Source organism: Meriones unguiculatus, chromosome 3, assembly GCF_030254825.1.
Source record: "Meriones unguiculatus strain TT.TT164.6M chromosome 3, Bangor_MerUng_6.1, whole genome shotgun sequence".
NCBI lineage: Eukaryota > Metazoa > Chordata > Mammalia > Rodentia > Muridae > Meriones > Meriones unguiculatus.
The window spans coordinates 83,567,670-83,588,449 of record NC_083351.1 but is presented as its reverse complement, the minus strand read 5'-3'; the positions used below and the strand labels follow the sequence as shown (position 1 = coordinate 83,588,449).

General features: G+C 40.3%; 1 protein-coding gene across 5 annotated transcripts in view; it reads right to left on the bottom strand.

The window, feature by feature from the left end:
* The window catches only part of Phactr2 (phosphatase and actin regulator 2), a 263,525-nt gene that overhangs the window by 103,314 nt on the left and 139,431 nt on the right, over positions 1-20,780 (bottom strand). Inside the window, exon 1 of one of the 5 annotated variants that reach the window (XM_060380254.1) lies at positions 14,160-14,367. The exons of the other annotated variants lie outside the window; for them this stretch is intronic. Coding sequence (XP_060236237.1) covers positions 14,160-14,205 — 46 coding nt within the window. The 5' untranslated portion in view covers positions 14,206-14,367. Of the gene's footprint in view, positions 1-14,159; positions 14,368-20,780 lie in introns of those variants that run through there. 5 annotated transcript variants of the gene reach the window in all.

The window sequence follows — 20,780 nt, the reverse complement described above, 5'->3', positions numbered from 1 at the left end:
GATGGCTCAGTGGGAAAAGACACTGACTACCAAACCTGACAACCTGAGCCAGGTCCCCAAGATGATGCCCAGTGGAAGATGGAAAAAGAAAACTAACTCCTACAAGTTGTCTTTGAGTTCTACTTGTGTTCTTGGTATATGTACATATATTTCTCTCTTCCTCCCTCTCTTACACACATACAATAAAAATGTAATACAATTTTTAATGAAATTTAAGGAAACTAGAAATAAGTCAACTGACCTAATATCTTGGTGGGACATTACTGATGATCGTAGCTGCACTCAGATTTTCAGGGCATTGTCATGGGCTGAACTGTATCTTCCTTCAAATCCCTCTATAGGAGTCCTACCCTCAGTACATCAGACTGTGACAGTTTTCAGTACAGGACCTGTCAAAGGGTAATTGGGATAAAAGGATATCATCCAATATGACTGCCACTTTAAGAGAAAGTTTAGTTAGAACTATGAGCTCAGGACTGACCTTGGAAGGTCACAGTGGGAGGGCTGCCCAAGGAGAAAGATTCCCCCCCCCCCCCCCCCGCCAGCACAAACTGATTCCTTTGATATCTTGGACCCTGAAGTTCTGGTTTCTAGAATTATGAGAAATTAATTTTTTGCTGTTGAAACCACTGAGTTTGAAGTATTTTTTTTCAAGGCAACCATATTAGACATACAGATACTTACTATTATGTGTAAGGTTATTTATTAACCAAAAATGTCACATGGTTTCAAACCTCACTTCTTCCTCAGCTCACTTAAAGGAAGGCATAAAAAGCATGTTTAAAGGTTTCTCTATGAGCACTGTAAACGGTTTTATAAACTAAAACATCTTTGTTTATGCAATGAGGTATACATGTATTTTGACATTTTGTGGTTGGATGTCTGAAGGGGATTCAGTTTTTTAAAGTATACAGTTCTAAATTCTTTAAAAAAATATCATGTTTGATTTTACTTTTTTTTCATGTTTGCTTTTAAAAACTGGCAGTCAAATATTTTCCAAGGAACAGAACACTAGCCATGTCCATATGTATACAACCCTGCCTTAGAAGCTGTAGGAAAATGAAGCACAGGTCCACCAGGCGAACAGGAACACAGGGCCTGGGCTCAGTTCACTTTATTCCAGCTTTCCATCCTCACACAGCTCTTCCATAAACACTCTGGCAGGTCAGCACAAGTCAGTTTCACAGGGGCAGAAGCCACTTTCAAAAGCACAAACTCTCTGAATGGATGAGACTGGTAACAGCAATCTCAGCCCAGCCAACATGGCTGCACTCTCCATCCTGTCAACTCTCAGGCTGTTGTCAGACCGACCGTGTGGCACCAAAAAGGAGATCCCAAGCAGGGTTCCAACCCTCCAGCCCAGAACAATTTGAACTCCAGGAACAGCTTTCTCCACCGGGAAGCTGAAAAATTCTTTAGAAAAAGCTTTTAAGAGCCTTGATTAAAACTGGGTGGAATTTATTTCATGCTGAGCAATGCACTGTAAATAGGCACTAATCTGAAAGGAAAGACCCCTGACGTACAGAAAGAGGTGAAAATAAAAATGCCAAACATTGTCTGAAAAGGAACATATGAAAAGAATTTTTAAATAAATAATTGCTTCCTCTTGGACTTTTCAAAAAACGCTGCCCACATTTCCAACAGGGCAAACGGCTCAGCCTCTTAGACATGGATTTTACTAAAAATCTTCCATACAATTTCCTCCTGCTCATTACTAAACACCTGTCTTCATCCTGTACCCTGCTTTCTGCTGTGGTTCTTTTAGCAAGCAGTCAGCATGCTTACTAAGGAACTCAGTTCAGCTGGGAACTCAGGTGGAGTTTGCAGGACTCCTCATGATCTGGCAACAACTTGTGCCTGTGGCTTTTCATTAGGGGTTGTGGCCACCTTACCTTTGAATGTAACGTGATTAGTTCAACTCAGTTGTGGTGGAAAATAAATTACAGAACTACCTGTAATTTTAAGAAAATGTATAGAAGAACAAAAACTTTTCTGGAAGCCAGAATCCCAAGACTGTCCCTGAAAGTGGAAATATTTGTGCATGAACAGTAGAGATTAATGATCTGTTTCAACAGGACACTGAATAAAAAATAACAGTCTCTGAACTGGACGTTGTTCCTTTTGCCTGACATAAAGGGAGACACAGCCACCATCAGTGAAGAGAAGTTTTCCTCAAAGCCAAGCTTCAGGTTATACTTGTATATAACATATAGAATTATTTCCCAGAGATCATTTGTCACTTTAAGTCCTCAGAAAGGTTATTAAAAATCTCACACTGAGACCCTTCACCAGAAAATTCTGATTTGGCAGACATAAAATATGAAGACTAGAAACTAGTGTTTCTACTGAGCACGGTTCAGGATCTCATGCTTGGGTGACCTCATGAAATGTCACCCTCAGGGTGTAACGTGTCAACCCTGCATCAGGACCGGCCTCTGAAAAGGCAATAGAACAGAAAAAAAAAAAATCCAAAGTGCATGGAAATTACAATAAACCTACACAGAGCTTAAAAGAGAATCTTTCTTAAAATGTCAGCACAGCAAACATATTTATTAAATTAGTCTATTATCCATAGACTTTTAAACTTTCATAATTTATTTTTTTAGGCCATTGCATTAAGCTGGGTCAAAGTTGAGAATTCATGTGACAATCATCCAAAAAGGCCTTTTGAAATAAGTTCAAAAAGTATCTGCTGAAAAGAAAAATAAGCCTTTCTACATAAGAGAAAAATGATGGTTATGACTGAGTGTAAGTGATGGCTGGTGTTTGTGCTGACCACAGCAAGTTTTATCTTGCTACCTAAAGTCCCAGCCAAGCTATCAACCAAGCATGAAGCCAAAGAAAAGGCATTTTCTAATACAAGAACCCAAAAAAATATAGGTCCCATGAGCCCTCCTTAAGATGCTGCCTGTGTTCTTTGCCAAAATAAAGGAATAGATCCAGGAAGAAGATGTAGGGGAGATGACATGGGATTCTTCAATCTAAAAGAATCAGCCCAGGAAGAAGGAATTACACAGCTTGGTGCCAAGAGATCTCAAAGCAACAGGTCATCATGATTACATGAAATTCACTCCAAACAGAGGAGGCAAAGACTTACCAGTAAACCTCCCCCTCAACGCCCCACAGCAAGCTGGAGGAAAGTCCTAAGTGTTTGAACATGGAGAGATTTACATTACTGGAGACTGGTGTGGGCATGAAAAATGCAGGGGCAAATGAAAACACCTAGGGAAACAAAAACTACACAAGAGAGTGAAAGCAATCAAAGCTCAGCTGTCACTAGGTTTGTTTAATCAAAAGTACAAATAAGCTTGTTGGGGAGATGATAAAGTGGGAGGATAGAATAGATGCGACTTGAGGTGAAGGGAAGGAGAGCCACATCTCCAGTTTTCACACGTGGAAGTCAGGAGATGCATGGAATTGAGTGATCAAATAAGTAGCAATGTAAGGGTGCTATTTAGGTCCTGGAGGTGCGCTTACATCCATTGTGCATTTCTTAGCTGTTTCATGATTATCTTCTCAGTTTCTAGTGCTCTGGAAATACATGGCCTGGCCAAAAGAGCTACTCACATTCTCCCCAGAGAGTTTTTGTGTCAGGTATTTAACTAAGGACAAGTAGATGCACTGCTCCCTAAAAGAGACAATGTCCTTGAGCTTGTGGAGCTTATGTTCTGGCAAAAGGAGACATGGAAAAAGCAAACAACAGCAAGACCATCTGAGTGTTAAGAACCCCAAGGGACCCTACAGCTGTGAGTGGGGGAAGGTGGGCTAGTCTAGACAGGGAGGATCTCTGACAAGATGCTGGGATGCAAGAACCATGAAGACAAGAGATGAAAGTCTCCACAGCTGCAAAGGTCCATGGGAAGGACCAAACCAAACTTTGGGCATAGAAAAGGACAGAGATAGCAGCACCAGAAGGGAGCCCAGTGGCTAGGCCAAGGGAAAGGAGATCAGACAGAAGGGACAAAGATTGTGTGGAGCCCTGAAGGCCAGATGGAAAAGTCTGGATTTCATGCTAAGTATAACGGCGAGACAGGATGGTTTTAAGATGGGCAGTGACATAAAGTATGTGAAAAAAAATTACTCTAGCTGTTGTGCAGCATGAATTGCGGAAGAAAGATCTGCTGAAGTTATCTGGGCAGTCTTGGGCTAGGGTGTGGCAGGTGGTAGCAAAGAGAGACTGAAAATTACTGCCTGGGATGTGTTTTTGAGGAAGCCTAATAAATGGCTTCTGAGGGATGATGACTCCTAGTCTTCAAACTATGAATGGTTGGGTGTATGATTTAATAAAATTCAGGAAGTCCAAGGCAGTGTTGGTATCAAAGAAATCAAGTCTTTTGTTTAGCTACACTACCTTTGAGATGTCCAGGAAGTATTTAAGCAAACTTGTCAAGTAGGCATGGCATACTAAACCTGAAGCAGGAGAGGCCAGATGTTCACATGGCTGGCACCCTCTCCCCGTCTCTCCAGCTACCCCCAGGACCAGGGGTCTCAGCCTCCCATCTACCTTGCTCGATAACTCTTGCCTGCTGTTTTGTCCCTGTGAAACCTATTCAGCAGGCAGCAGGCACATGCACCCCACCTCCAGCAGAGCAATACTGTAACAATTTCTCTGACTGTATAAAGGCATCTTCAATAGTTGCCATTGCCTTTGTCAACCTCCCTACTCCTTGTCCCTATTAGATATTGCTCTGGTCCTGAACCTGATTTTTTTTTTTTAAATCTAGTTCACTAGCTGTCCCTCTCTTTTACTTTCATTTCTCTACGGCTCCATTAAGCATCTTGAAGGTGAGGTCTGTGTAGGTTCATGGCCCTTCCCCATAGCTTAGCATGACACCTTACAAACACCTGGTTCAGGAGCTAGTAGCTGAATAAGGGGACACTCTTCTCCCTTCTAGTATCCCCTCATTAAACAGCATAGTTTGCAGGGATCTGCCATCACGCACACACCAGCACAGCTTTCCAGGATACTCATTAGCAAAATAGTATTTCAGTCCTCTTTCTCTGGCAACCCAAATTTCCTTAGGATTAAGAACTGCAGTGTTAGACCTGCCAGGAAGATTACAAGAAAAGAAAATTCCTCTCCTTGAAATGAAAATAAACGGAAAGGTAGTGTATAAGTATAAATGATAATGGGCAGAGCAACCTTTCGGTAAGGGATGCTATTTGCATGTTCCCTTCTGGATCACAGTGTTGTTTTTTGTTCCTTCTGCTTCAGATGGGGGATGGAAGAGGAATGGGTGTGTTTATTTTCTTAAGACTATTTTTTACCTCACTATCACTTTTACATCAGTTGAGTATTCAGTAAATATTAATCTTTCCCCCTAAGAATAGAAGCCAGCACTTTGCCTGTTAACACTGAAGGGCTCCAAGGAAAGAAAGCATGTTGCATTTCCCCCTCTATTAGAATTAAAGAGGCTTAATCACAGAACCAGCCATGTAAATTTATCTCCTTTCTTACTGCATTAGGCAAGGAAAAATTAAAGCTGGGCTTGTCTATTGGTTATATTTTCAGACTACAGAAGATAAAATAAATTCAAACTATAAATATTTATGATGTCACTGGTGACCAGAATGGATAAGCTACGGACCAATGTGGAGGAAGTGATGACTTTTTTTTCTATCTTTAAAAGTGAGAAAGAAAAGCAGGGCTTGGTGGCACAGGCCTTTAATCCCAGCATTCAGAAGCTAGAGGTAGGCAGATCTCCGTGAATTTGAAGCCATCCTGGTCTACATAGTTCCAGGGCAGCCAGAGCTACATACTGGTCTAGAGAGGAAGAGAAAAGAAAAGAAAGGAAAAGACACTAAAAAACACAAAGTGAGAAAGAAAGTTAAACCTCGGGGCAGATGGTTATATTAGGGGCTGTGGCACTTCAGTTCTCACCATTACATTCACAAGGCAAAAAAAAAAAAAAAAAAAAAAAAAAGAGCAACAACACAAAACTTCAATATGGGAGGCCATGCATTTGGAGAAAAGTTAGTACATACAGTCTCTGGGTCAATTTATGCCTTACTTCCTGTGATGTTTTGTATAAATAGCTGATATGGAAACCTTGGCTTTGATCATGTCTAAATGAAAAAAGACCATGGTGGTCTCAAACCCCCAGAAAACACCATATTACTTTGAAAACTACTGTTCATATTTTGAGATATATCATAATGATCATCATTTAAAAATGGCTCTGTGTGTGTGTGCACATTTGTATATGCAAGTTCATGGTATAGGCATAGGTGTAGTATGCCGCAAACCATCGTAAAGATCAGACGACAGCCACGTTCACATTACGGTATGGCTTTTCCACAGAGTCTGGGGATCAAACTCAAGTCCCCACGCTTGGGCAGCATATGCCTTTACCTGCTGAGCCATCTCTCTGGGCCCTAATGGCTTTCCTGTAACATGACTATATCTCAATTTGTCCCATAAATCTCTTAGCATTTGATCCCTAGGTTACTTCTATTGCAGAGCTTTGATAGATGTTTAAGTGAGTGGTTATTCCCTTAAGTAATACTTCGAGCATGACTACGAGGTGTGAGCATAGATACCATGTAAGGTTTTAAATATACATCCTTAAACTTCTCTCTTGATAGCATGGGTTAGTTTAGATTACGAAAAGACAATCTTCCCCTGGAAATTATTCATTTTAACCTTGACTCAATCCATTAGGTAATCAATGGCATCCCCCTACACCTTTTTCTTTCACCTATTGCTTACACTTTTATGTAGAAATTGATCTCTTATGTGTCTTCTTTGATCATGGAACCAATTACTTAATTTTTGGGTTTCAGTTTTCCTCATCTATAAAATGAGACACAAAACTAGTTAGTTAACCTTTGGTTAACTAGTTAGTTAACTAGTTAGCTCACTATTGTGAGCTAATTTCAGTAAAGGTCTTGGCCCATAGTGAGACTGTAATTTCAGACACTGCTGTGTTTTGTTTGCTTTTGGTCTTTTGTGTGTGGGGGGGGGGTTGTTTGGTTTGTTTGTTTGTTTGTTTGTTTTTTGTTTTTATGCTTGTTCAGCCAGGAAGTGGTGGAAAACCACTTTTATTCCAGCACTCGGGAGGCAGAGGCAGTCAGATCTCTGTGAGTTTGAGGCCAGCCTTGTCTACATAGTGAGTTCAAGGAAAGCCATGACTACAGAGAGAAACCTTGTCTTAAACCCAGCCCCCTCAAAAAAGCCTGTGTCCTTTGTTTTTCTGAGTGTTTACTCTTTTCTTACCACAATAATTTTCCATACATGAAACAAATATTTCTTTTAGTTCTGTGATTCCCCTTTCATTTTGCTGATGGTAAAACTTGTTGGTATTTTTGGTGTTGTTGTTGGGGGAATGAGACATCGTTACAGATACTTAAAAGTTTTGCAAGACCACATCTTTTCATCATAAGTCAGAATAAATCACAGAGATCAACCAGCAAAAGAAAGCCTCTGTTAGGAGAACCAAAAAGAAAGGAATTAATCAACTTAACTCCATGAAACTTAAAGTGGCTCTATGAAAAATACTCTAAATAAACTTCCAGTTCTAAACAGTCATTAACAGATACTTACAAACAAATCAAAGAATCACATGATGCTAATCAATCACCTTCATATTCAAATCTGCAGGAAGCCATGAAAACACCCAAAGGCTACAAATAGGTGATTCAGAAGGAAAGAATTTCAAATGCCTAGCTTCACTATCAAAATGAGAAGCACACCACCCCCCCAGATATTTACAAAAAACGGTCAGAAACTTTTTGTGCTGAACACTGTGGCCAAGCTCAGTTGAATGGTGTCATCACTTCAGTGATGACCTAGGCATGAGTGGGGACTGAATTTCTGCTACTGTTCCATGTATTAAGCCTGCAGACTGTCCTACTCAGAAGGATTGACTTCTACTTCTTACTAAGTGTATGGGGGAAAGACTCATCCAATAGGCAGCAAAGTGAGAGAGGTCAGAAAAACAATTCTGAAAGTGAGTGGCTACAGTGAGATGGCTTCAATAGGAGCAATTTGATGAAGGCTTTCAAAACAAAACACACACACAAAATCATTGACCAAAAGATTCTACTGCAGGGATGTTACTGGTACATATAGTTACAACTGCTCAGGTTGTAACACTGTTCATAATGGTACATGTAAGCGAAAGAACCCAGAAAATACACAGAAGTATAAGCAGAATATAAAAATACAGGGTTCTGTTAAAGAAGACTTTTATAAATTTGCATACTAAAATATCACTTGTTCACAGGATTAAGGAAGTTAGCACGGATGTATTTTTAAAGTCATTGTACACAAAAATTCAAGGGACATAGCAGTAAGTATAATATGTCTTGTTTGTTTTGATAAAGATACATAAAACAACTGTGGAATGAAAGCAGAACCGGGTTGGGGAGCTAGGCGGAACTTCACCTCATGCTTATGCTAAATCATCTTGTCATGTTGACTTTTGACCACGTGCACATTATTTTCAGTGAAGAAACAAACTCCTTCTGTTTTTGCATTTTCTTCCTATTTCTAGTTTATGAAGAATGGATAATGGAGCAACCTCAACCAAACCTGCAAACTCATAAACACAAGCAGACATAGCTTTTACCGACATTTTGCATGAGCCTGCACACTTTAATCACTTGTTTCCTTGTCTCCTAGGAATGGGACAAGGCATCCCCTGACTTTTCTACCTAAAAGGCTGGGGCAGAATTACTAAGATCAGGTCTATGGTTCATGTAGATGGGGTGAGGTTGGGAAAGATGAGGAGAGATATTAGATTAAGACACCACCCTTCACACAAAGGGACCAGACTAAAATAATTCTAGAAGTTAAAAAAAAAAAGACTGAAAAACAATACATATCTTTCATTCATATAATTACTGGCTTAAACTTGTCAAACTATTCATTGAGAATATTGTTTGTTGGTTCATTTATATACCCAACAAGTACTTCCTGTGTTCAGTCTACCATGTCCTGTTCTGGGCACAAGGCCACAGAATACAGGACCCACCCTAATTGAAGGCATTCCTAGTTTGACTGTTCTTAGAAACAACAAATCCAATTCTCAATAAAGCCCTACGGACCTAATCTAGCACCACACACAAAAATGACTGTATACTATGCCCAAATGAAGTTACCTCAGGAAGGCAAGGTTAGTTTAATATCTCAGTACCAACTTAATGCTACATATTGAGTAAAAAATAAAACTCACACCAACAACCTAATAGAGGAAGAAAAAAAGCCATTGATAAAACCCAACATTTTTATGATGAAGACATTTATATGCTAGGAATAGGAAGGAACTTTTTGATAAAGGCACCTAACGAAAAGTCTTTAACATTTCACATATAGGTAAAAAGCCCATGGTATAACACCCTGCCCCAGACTCAGCAGCAGGGACAAAAATTGTTCTCTTCTTTTACTCCAGTTTGACACTGAACTGGAGATTTTCTATTTCAAAGAAAAGTATTATTCAAACCAGGAAGAAAGAAGTAAAATGTCACTCTTTGCATATGACATAGGATCTAGATATCATATATAGTATGAGCTTAAATATAGAAAAGTATCAAGAGCCTATTAAAAAGCCATTAAGAGGATAAATTTGTTCAGCAAGTTATAAGCAAAGTATAAAAGATAAGGTTTTAATTTCTAAATAATAACAATGGGAATCATTTAAATGAAATAAGAATAAACATTATAATAACCAGAAAAAAAATATAGGATAAATTTAACAAAAAAAAAAATGAATGTGGCGGAAAAAAATTACAGAACTGCATGAAGAGGGGCAGGAGGGACACGTAAGTCAATAGAGCTCTTGTGCTCTAAGCATGAAGACTGCAGTTCAATCCTCAGAAGCCACAGAAAAATTCCAGGTGTGGTAGGATCCTAGCATCAAGGAGGCAGACATGTGGATTTGGGGGAGCTCAATGGCTAGCCAGCCTGGCAGTCACAAGGCTACTTAGAAATCCTGTCTCAAAAGAAAAAGAATATTAACAGATCTCCTAATGAACTGAGGTTGTTGTTTGGCTTCTATATATGAATGTGTGCACACACACACAAACACACACCCGGATATGCATATAAACAGTAGAAGTGAAATTTAAAGGATCCAAATAATTGAAAAGACCTTGTTTTCATGGACTAGATTATTATGCATCTTAAGATGGCAATATTATTATTGAGCCTGTGTTACAGGTTCAACAGGATGTCTATCAAAACCGCAACTTTTATGTTAAAATGGATAAAAAAACATGTTTTTGTTTTGATTCCAGGTGTAGGGTATGAGACTCATTCAGATTGTCCACAGAAGCAAACTATTTGCCTTATTCGGGCTCTGAGAGTGGCTCTTTGCCAGCTGCAGATAGTTTAACTCTGAGGACTCTGAAGTGAAAATAAAAGCCAGAGGCCAGAGAGTATTGAGAGGCTCAGAGAAGGAAGGCTACTGGTGCTTCTTCCCTGCTGCTACTGGTTGCTGCTGATGCACTTTGAAGAGAAGAAGTCAGAGATATCCTAAAAGGAAGATTGGACTTTCCCCAAGGAGCCTTAACCAGCAGGAAGTAGCCTAAGAAAACTCCTCCCTTCCCTTCTCCCCATTAACCTCCTTTCTCTCCTACCCAGCAGTGGGGTTTTGGAATGGGCTGGAGTGGAGGAGGAAGAGTCTTAAGAAGAGTAAATAAAATAGTTTAAAAAGCAATAGCAACACTTAATGTAAACTATTGAAAAGCTGACTTAAAATTCACGTGCAAATACAAGAACGATGGAAGAGACAAAAGAATCTTGAAAAGGAAACAAATAAGAAGATTCATATTTCTCAACTTCAAAACCTTACTACAAAATTACAGTAACACAGACAGTGTGATACTAACATAAAAAGCACAGAGATAAACCTTTACTATACAGTCACCTGATTTTTCTACAATAGTACCAAGACAGCTCTCTCTCTCTCTCTCTCTCTCTTTTTCCTCACACACACATTTGGTATAGAAAACAAGGTCTCAAACATGCTAGATAAGTGATTAATCACTTAGCTATATCCCAGGTACAATAGTTCAAAGGAGAAGGAATCACCTTCTGAACAAGTAGTACTGGGACAATTGGATATCCAGAAGCCAGAGAATGAAGCTGAAACTCCACACTGCATCTCACATAAAAATTAACTCAGAATGTATCACTAACCAAAGGATAAGAGTAAAAACTATAGAATCCCTAGACTAAAACAAAGACATAAATGTTCTTGGTTTTCATTAGGCAACTTTTTTAAAAGACATGGCACAAACCAAAAACAAAAGAAAAAAATAACAGTACACCATCAAGATTTTTTAAAACATGAGCTTATCTAGTTATACTGTACACTTGGAGAGACAGCCCAGAGGATGGAATAAAATATTTGCAAATTATACACACCTTCAGAAAGCAGAGAAAAGCAAATCAATATCTACAAGTTTGGCTAACACAAAAAAGGACAAGAGCAAGTTGAGCAAAAATATAAAGAAACTGGAATTTCCTCCACTGCTAATGGGGATGTGTGCAACAAGCTGCTCTGAAAACCTACAGCCCTAAAGTGACCCGGCAACTCTTTCCACTTACAGAGTCAAGGGAAATAAAAACATGCCTTCACCAACTTGTACATGAGCTCAAGCAGTGTTATTCAGAGTAGCCATCTGAGTAAAACTACCCATGATGAAAGAACAATGTGACTATTCAGCAATAAAATTAAATGAAATACTGACACATGCTACAACTCAGTTGACCCTTGAAAACATTACACCAACTCTGAGGAGCCAGCCATTTAAAAAAAAAAAAAAGCAAAACAAAACACACACACATACACAAACACTGTGATTCAACTCACATGAGACATTTCACATAAAGACATCTATAGAGATATAAAGTAGAATCATGTTTATTAGCAGGGAAGAGAGTCAGTCGATGGGGATTGATGGATACACAAGCCAAGTATACCAGAAACAATAAACTATACACTTTCAATGGAAAAATACTATGGCTTGTGAATTATATGTCAATAAAACTATTTTTATAATTCCCTATTCTCAGAAATAACTATTAATAATCCTCTCGATCCCTCAAAACTAGATGTAGCCCAGAGCTGAATGTCTCAGGAGAACCTGAAGTTAAAGGGGGTGGGGGCAGCAAACTGATTTATGATAACAATGTAGATGTTACCAAACCTCAGCCCAACTGGCAAACATGAACTCTGTGACCTTGTGCTAGACATTCCTCAGATTTTGTCCTTCTAAACTTTACGATGGGGTCCATCTAAGCACTGTAATGTCTGGTGACCACTTATACCACTGATGGCTGAAGCCAAACCTCACCTGAAAAGCCAGGAAAGCAGCTAAGAAGGAGCAAAGGGCACAGGGCTTGCCATTCTCCAAGTCATGGAGCACAGGCGTCAACATAAAACAGACAAAACCTTGTGTTCAGTTGTGTTCACTGTGGTTTAGAATGTACTGGTGAGAGAGCTGGGAACTGGGATAGCGCTAACAGAGGTCCTAAGTGGGTACCACAGAAAACTACCTCACCTTCACACCACAGCCTTCCTCAACTCACAAGTCACAACCCAACCAAGCTTAGTTCATCAACTATGGGTTAGTCATTTCAGTGACACATAGTTGTTTGAATCTAAAGCAGGAACCTGCAATTTATATATAATGTGATTTGTGACAGCGTTCCCTAAAATATCTTTCATGGCCAAGTATAATTTTTTTATTTAATGGATTGCCTGCTTTCTTCATACTATTACTCACACCATAGGGGTTAACTCAGAATTTTTTTCCTTTTTTTTTTCTCTCTCTCTCTCTTATACTAGACAGGGCCACATTCTAGGATTTTGCTTGCTTCTTAGACTTCACTTAAGTACTATTCCTTGATTTATGTAAAGGCAAATTTTACCCCTTCATAATTCACTCTAGTAAATATTTGAGGCAAAAGAGCTAAAAATCAGGACAGTATTTCCTGAACACTGGCTGCACTGGAATAATGATTTAATTCTATCTTTGCCAATAAAGAAACAACCAACCAAACAAGCATTCTTGTGTTATTGAAGACACAATATTTTTTTTTTGGTATACCAAATAGTCTTACAATGAAGACTCTAATCAAGGTGCTTATCAACATTCTCCCCTTCCCTCCCCAAAAGAAACCCACTCAGAAGCCATAAACAAGAAGTCTTTTGATGTCCAGGGCAATGTGGCCATACCATTATTAGCAAGGGAGAACATAAGCTTTCTTGACTTCGGCATTCTCTCTTTTGCAAAGGTGTTATTCTTTGGGGGGCATTAACCTAAGCCTCAGCAAAGTTGCACCACACGCACAAACCCGTGGGGAGGGGCTGAGACTAGCGCTCCATCTACTCAAACATCCTGGAATGCTTCACAAACCTTCCTCTGTGCCTTGTCATTTCCTTTCTGTGAGATCCTGTGGATGCCTGTAAAACCTAAGAGTCCACCACACTCTTGTTCACCAGACTCAATGTTCAACACGCATGGTCTCTGCGAGGTTGTGTTTTAGAAATCATTGACGGCAAAAGAAAAAAAAAAAACAACCTCAAAATACAACTTTGAAGGTTTATTTCCTTATCTAATCACATGATGTGTTGCCAAAGAATTGTTTATCCCTATACATGGGGACAATGCCAACCTGCTTACCTTCCTTCCTTCTTTTTAATTTTTTTTTTAAAGAAAACTCTAAAAGAAGCATGGTACTGAAACTCAGAAACTTTACACACATTTCCAAAAACCAAACTTTACCCCTCAAGACACAGGCTTTCCTAAATGCCATGGCTTATGTGTGTAACATAAACAAAACAAGTATCATCTGAAGTAGTTATACATTTTGGGGTAGTTATTAAATATTCAGAGTCCTGCCAGGAAAGGGGAAAGCAAGCCGCACTTCTGCTCTGAATAACAAACCATAAATCAGTTGACAAACTTGAAAGAATTCCGTTCTAGTCTGTTCAAAAGCCAAGCCTAAGGAAGGGGGGAACCGCGGGAATGTTTCTCCTGCTCTCGAAGTTTCGCCTTTTCAAAACAGACTCGTGCGCAAATGGCGCTTCTCGGAACTTTCTGGCTCTCGAGTCATCTGGAGAGAAACCAAAGCCCAGGGCACGCGCGCGGAGCCGGGGCCTGCGCCTGGAAGCGGGGCAATGAAGGCGCCGGCCTGGCCCGGGACTCACCGCTGCCGGGCTGCGGGGACAGCGCAGACACCGAGGTCTGGCCCATGGCGGGTGACCGCCCCGCCGCGCCTCCGCCTCACCGGGCCGCTCCGCTCCTGCGCGTGCCCGTCCGCTCGCCGCCGGCCTCCCGCGCGCTCATCTCGGCCCGCGCCCGCCTGGCCCGCACCTTCTCCCCACGCGCGCGGGTCGCCCAGCCCTGGCAGCGGCCGGCCGATCCAGCCCAGCGGATGCCTGTCATTCCTCTATGCAGATTAGCTGGGGTCAGGGGTCACCGGGAGAAAAGAGGGGGGCCAGGGCAACCGGGAGCGGAGGAGAGGGAAGTGCAGAGCACCGGGATGAGGGGGTGGGGTGGGGATGGGGTGTTGGTCCAGCTGCACCCCGGGGCTGGGTGCTCGTACCCCCTGAGACAGGAGGGCAAGAGGACATCAGAATAGTCCCTTTAATTGTCAAGGTTCAATGTCAAAGAAGCCTCTAGGTCTGAGAAAAAAAATCATTAAAGTACTTAGTCACTGGTACTTAGTTCAGGAAAATTTGTTTCTTTAAAGTTAGTTCCTTCCTTATATTGTCTGCAGAACTGCAACCCTGTTAGATAGTCCATTGCGTAGTGTTTTCCTCTTGTTAACAATTATTTTCCTTTCAACAAAATGCAATAAAAAAAATTAATGGCTTCAGTTTGGACAACACAAGTCAGTGATATCCACAGAGTTCTATGTATGAAGTCAACTCAATATATACACTGGACTCTACCACCTAATACCTCAGCTCAAAAGACTTGCTGTAAAGCAAGGTGTTTAAAATACTCAGAAGATACACACAACCGAAATGACAAACTGTTATGGCCCCAAAGCTGAATTAACATCCTCATAAAATGCTAGTAAATCTCAAGTTCCTGAAAAGTATGTCATTAGGGCTGGTACGTAGCAAGCTGAGTGATCTAGAAACAGTGTATATACAAACAATGTGTGTGTGTGAATATGTATCTATACACGCACATGGTACATTCAACAAAAGGGTGATTACATGAATATATTCTCTTAGCAGCTGTGTTCTATGACTTGTGAATTCCTTTCTGACTCTATACATTTCATCCCAAAGCACAATATATTCATGCTGCTTATGTCATCTTCATCTTATAGTTTATCCTAAATGGCTCTGACATATAAAAACAATTGTTCAATATAGACCTTATAAGATAATCTGTTTTAACATTTAATCATGAAAGTCTCATTTCCTTACTCTGTGTATTATCAAGCTCAGTAGGACTTTGTTTTGGTTATTTGAAAGACGCTTGCTTATCTGTTCCATCGTAGCTAAGTAAGTGGCCCTTTGCTGGGAAGTTGTTCTCTTCCCTAAAAAGCTGTTAAGAAACCATAACGGGGGGGGGGGGGCAGGAATTGAGCCCTGGAGGCTATTTGCATGCTAGGCAGGCCCACTGCTACTGATGTATGCACCAAATCCAAGACATTCCAATTTTTAAAAAGAAACCGAAAGACCTGACCAAAATGTGAGTTCTAGCTGGGACAATAATATCAACACTACCTATGTCTTGAGAACACACTCCACCTGGGGTGTGGAGTAGATAATGCATGTAAAGGATATTTCTGGTTCTTTCATTTCTTTGCTTTAAACTGCCTTAAAAAGCAACCAAGCAAAATATGTGTGGAAGTTAAGAGAGGAGGTATCTCACTGTTGTGCTACTAAGGAGCCTCCTGATAAAGGAGGTCATTGTTCAGGGGAGCAAGGTAAATCCTGCCCATTCAAAGTTCATAAGAGAAGCCTTTTAGGATGATAAGCATTAAGCTCTGGTGTGATGATTTGCTATCACTATTTCTTCTCTTTGAGAAATAATAGTGAGGGTTTCTTCCTTCTACAAAGTCTTATTTCAAAAATTATGGGGGAAGAAGAGGTACTCCATTGTTGTAACATTTTTTTAATTGCTTAATACATTCATATTTACCTGATCAAGACCTTTCATAAGCCCATGATTGATATACTTCATGACCTCATCTGGAATTGCAATAACCAGTGGCCAAGTTACACATGTTTCCCTGAACCACTCCCAGTCCCGTTATATTACCCTGGAAGTGTATCAGCCAAACTGCAGGAAGTATGCTGCAAGGTTCTTTTACAAGGGTGGGACATCCTGCTTCCAGAACTTCTGCTGGGGCTCAGTGCTTGAAGGACCTTTTATCATAGCTGAGAACTGATGCCAATGCACATAGAGAAAGTCTACAGTAACTCCCAAGTCGCCTCTTGAGGTTGAGACATAAAGATTAAGAAGAGAAATACAACAAGAACAGTTTGAAGCTTGACATGGTTGCTCACACTTGAAATCCCAGCACTTGAAAGGCTAGGGCAGAAGGATTACTGTGAATTCAAGGCCTGCCTGTGCTACACAGTAAGCTCCAAGCCAGCTGGAGATACAAGTAAGATCCTGAATCAAGAACAAAAACAAAAGTATTTTAAGATAATGTCCTTCCCAGATGCCTCACACATGCCTTATTGAACTCTGACAAACAGTTCTAAGAGTTGCTCTCACGGGTTCAGCATGGATGCTGGGAACACTTAATGTCATCTGAAAAACACAGGCATTTCTTAATAGACAACTCTTTCCAGGAAATTTGTGAAAATGCTAGAAAAGATGAGTGCCCATCTGAGGATGCCATCTGCATAAATGTCCTCAGCACAGGTCCCCTTGGCTCCAGCTTTTATTCTGGATTTCTAAACTGAGCTTTCATTTGTCTCTATCCTGGTAGACAAATAGCAGTGGATTCAGGCACTCCTGTGGAGGGAGGAAGGGAGACACACAAGATCCATTTATGAACCTGCAAAACTGATGTCATCTGGCTTTCAAAATTCCTCGCAATGGAACAAGCTGACTCCAAACCAGAAGGTGCTACCTTCAGCACACCATACTTCTGTCTCCGCATACTGCCACACTCTGCCATTAAATCATCCAAGGACTGGATCTGAGGATCTGTTTATATTAAACCCTCCTAAAAATAGAAGAATAGCATTCACTGATTTTTCCACTCCACAGTCTAGTTTCAGTCCTTGAAAGAACTGTGATTTATTCATTTACTTCCAGGAAGAAATGAAATTGAGGGGACTTACTCAGAATTTCCCTTGGGAGACAGTGTGCCTTTAGGAGCAACCACTTGTACTTAGGAAGTTTCCAAACACTTTACTCCATCACTCAGATTTCCCTGACTTGTCTGATGTGGAAGTTATTAAACTCAGCCATCTTGGGTATCCAAAGTGACAACTGTACTTGTCACGGATGGAAGGCACTGCAGGAAATTAAAGCAGACATCAACCTAACCTTTACTAACCTAGACTATGAAAAAGTCCATTCCTCGGAGGTCAGGGTCCAGATGACAGAAATACAATTTGGTGACTGGAGGAGAGTTTTGAGTATAGAAAGGGAAGAACTTGGACACCATGAGTCCTAATCCTGGACCTCTGTTTTGCTCAGGTCTGTCAGATCTGCCTGTAGCCACTGTGCAATTTTCATGGTGGAGAGGAGAGGTAAATGGAGCTCCACCCCCACTCCCCCCTAAATTAGATGGGCAATGAGAAGCACAGTGGTCCAGGAAACAACCATGACTGCAATGAGCATGTGCAAGTTCACAAAGACATACATCCTTATTTTGGACTTAGCTGTGAAAATGTAACAAATTAGTGATGTTTCCTTGGGTAATGGGAATTGTAGCTGTGGCAAACCCTCCCCTGAGGAGAAGGAGAGAATTGAAACTTATTGACTTTCTAAGAATTTTTAAAAATTATCTATTTTCAATTTCAACACAATGTTTAGAAAAAGCAAGGGAAATGGTAAGGCTCTCTGAAAGAATCATTTTTTATCATTATTTCCTATGCACTTACCATGTTGGGATTTACTAAAATGTAGCAAACTGTCTTTTCTCCCCTCCTCTGTAAGAGTCACTAGAGTCACCTTTTTATTTGGAGTGGTAAGAATGCTTTAACGTGGATAGGCTAACAGTGTGATAACGGAGTATTTGTAACCCAGAAGCTAAAGTCTAATAAGGAAATGTTTTCAAGCATTCAAGTGAGTTTATTTTACAAATTTTATTTCTTTTGTTTTTACAACTTTCTGTTTCTTTCAGAATTTGGCTACATCTGCCCAAGGAGCCTCCTTAGGAAGCTGCGAGCACTCACGGGCAAACAGAAGGCTTTCTCAATTTTCTACTTTGGGTTGAAGTTCTGGAAATACAACCAGTGCTTCCATCTTAAAGTGTTACTCTGGAGAGGTTGGGGCTGACTTGTACTCCATTTTCTTTAATTTTACAATTCTGAGAGAATTTGTTGTTAACACAACAAACGGCACCACCAGACAAAAAGAGAAGTCTGGGTAAGACTCACAAGTTTGGACTTTCTACTTCTATTAAGCATTGGGAAAAAAGGTGATCACATTCCACAAATGCAGGCAGAGCAGGAAATCAACCTGTAAGGCGGGTTTTTCTTTCCTATTGTTCTCATACTTTTATATGATTTATTTCCTGAGTTTCCCTCCTTCTGTTTTCTCAAGCTAACAGGATTAACAAAATACCTTGCCTCAGCCCCTCTCTGAGCTAGTCTCAGCAGTGGGCTCGGAGAGGCAGCTGTGTGCTTACTTACACATCGGGCCAACTATTGGGAGATTTACCCAAAAAATAGAGCTCAAGGGGTGGGACTGGAATTTCCAAAAACTGTCCTTCTACCCTAAAAAGAAAAGCACCTATATTTTACTTTACTTTATTTTATATGCAAAACAGAGTACCAATTCATAGCATTTGAAACTCCAACTGCTATAAAACTCAAAATCTTTCAACCACTAGACAAAACGTATAGTAAATGATCTTCAAAATATCCCTAATAATTATTTCCTGAGCTGCAGGAAATAATAGTTTGGTGTCAAGTCCAATCATTGTTGTAGCAACTACCATATGCATTCCCAGACCATAACAAGGTGTTTGGACAATGAACACTTAATAAATATAGGATAAGCATTTATGTTATATCTTTCATACCAACAACTTCAAATATAGACAAAACTTCATCTGTATATGAATGTATGTGTCTTTGAGTTTCTCTTGCTTCGATGAAACACCATGACCAATAAGCAAATTAGGAGGAAAAGGCTTATCTGGCTTACACTTTCATATACATCACTGTCCATCACCTAAAGAAGTCAGCACAGGAACTCAAACAGGGCAGGAACCTGAAAGCAGGAGCTGACACAGAGGCCATGGAGGGGTACAACTTATTAGCTTGCTCATTGCTCATCATGGCTTGCTCAGCCTGCTTTCTTATTGAACCCACGGCCACCAGCCCAGGGATGGCACCACCCACAATGGGCTGGGCTCTCCTGCACCAATCACTGATTTCAAAAGTGCCATACAGCTGGGCCTTATGGAGGTATTTTCTCAATAAAGTTCCCTGCCTTCAGACAACTTGTGTCAAGTTGACATTGAACCATCTAACACAATGTTGCATGGTTTGTTAATAGGGTGCTGATTATAGCAAATTTATCATTGACTGTATCTCTGTCCTTTTATAGACTGCCTGGTTGAACAGTCATGTTTTCAGTAAACTAGTAATGACTGAGGACCTCCCATGAACAAGGCCTTTTATTCAAGCTTGAAGACAAGTGGGATAGAAACTCTCTTGTGCCAATCCCTCATGAATACTGTATTGGGGAAGGGGTTGTAGTACCCTACTATAATAATGACTACCCTGATAGACATCCCTTCTCCCAGGTGTTAAGAACACATAGCAGGAAAGACTCTGAACATAGTTTCTCAGTCGACATCTTTCCCACATAGACTTGGTGGTTCAGAGAAGATGTCGGACTTCTCAAGACTTTAAAGTGCTTTTTAAACTAAAGAAAAATTAAATCTGGTAGCATGCAATCAGAATGAACTTATTTTCATGTCCTTATTGCTGTAGCTTTTCGAGGAATAAGTTATAAATCCTAAAATGGACCCCTTTATAAGTAAACAGTTCTGTGGGTTCCGGTAAGTAAGTAGTGCCACCAGCCTTCTGCAGCTGGTCCCAATCCCATGCTACACTTGTTCCATCCTGGGCATCAGGTGCCTAATGGTCTGGTATCTATCTGTGATTGTCGATCTTGATTGTCAGCTAGACTGGATATGCAAGTACTCGGAGATCTGTAGAGCATACTCCTGGGTGTTTCTGTGAGGACACTTGTAAACAATATTAACTGAGAGGCAACAGCTCACTCTGATTGTGGACATTATTCCATTCTGGCCAAGGCCAAGGTGAAATAAAGGGGAGGGGGAGAAGAAAGACAATCAAAACATACATGCTTTCTGTCTGTCTTCCCTCTCCCTCTTGGTTGCCAAAATATGATCTGTTTTTGCTTTTTGCCCAATCACTCTCATTCTGTGATGATGGGCTAAAACCTTCCCCCCTTTCATCTTTTCCCTCAGGTGTTTTATCACAGTGACCATAAAGCTAGCATACCAATCTTATAAGCTTATTTTTTGAAACTTCAAATAAATGGAATTGTATATGTCCAGTTTTTTTTTTACAATTTACTTTTCTCATTTAATTTAAAAAATTATTCACAGAGTCCTATGTATTCATATTTTTCTCCATTAT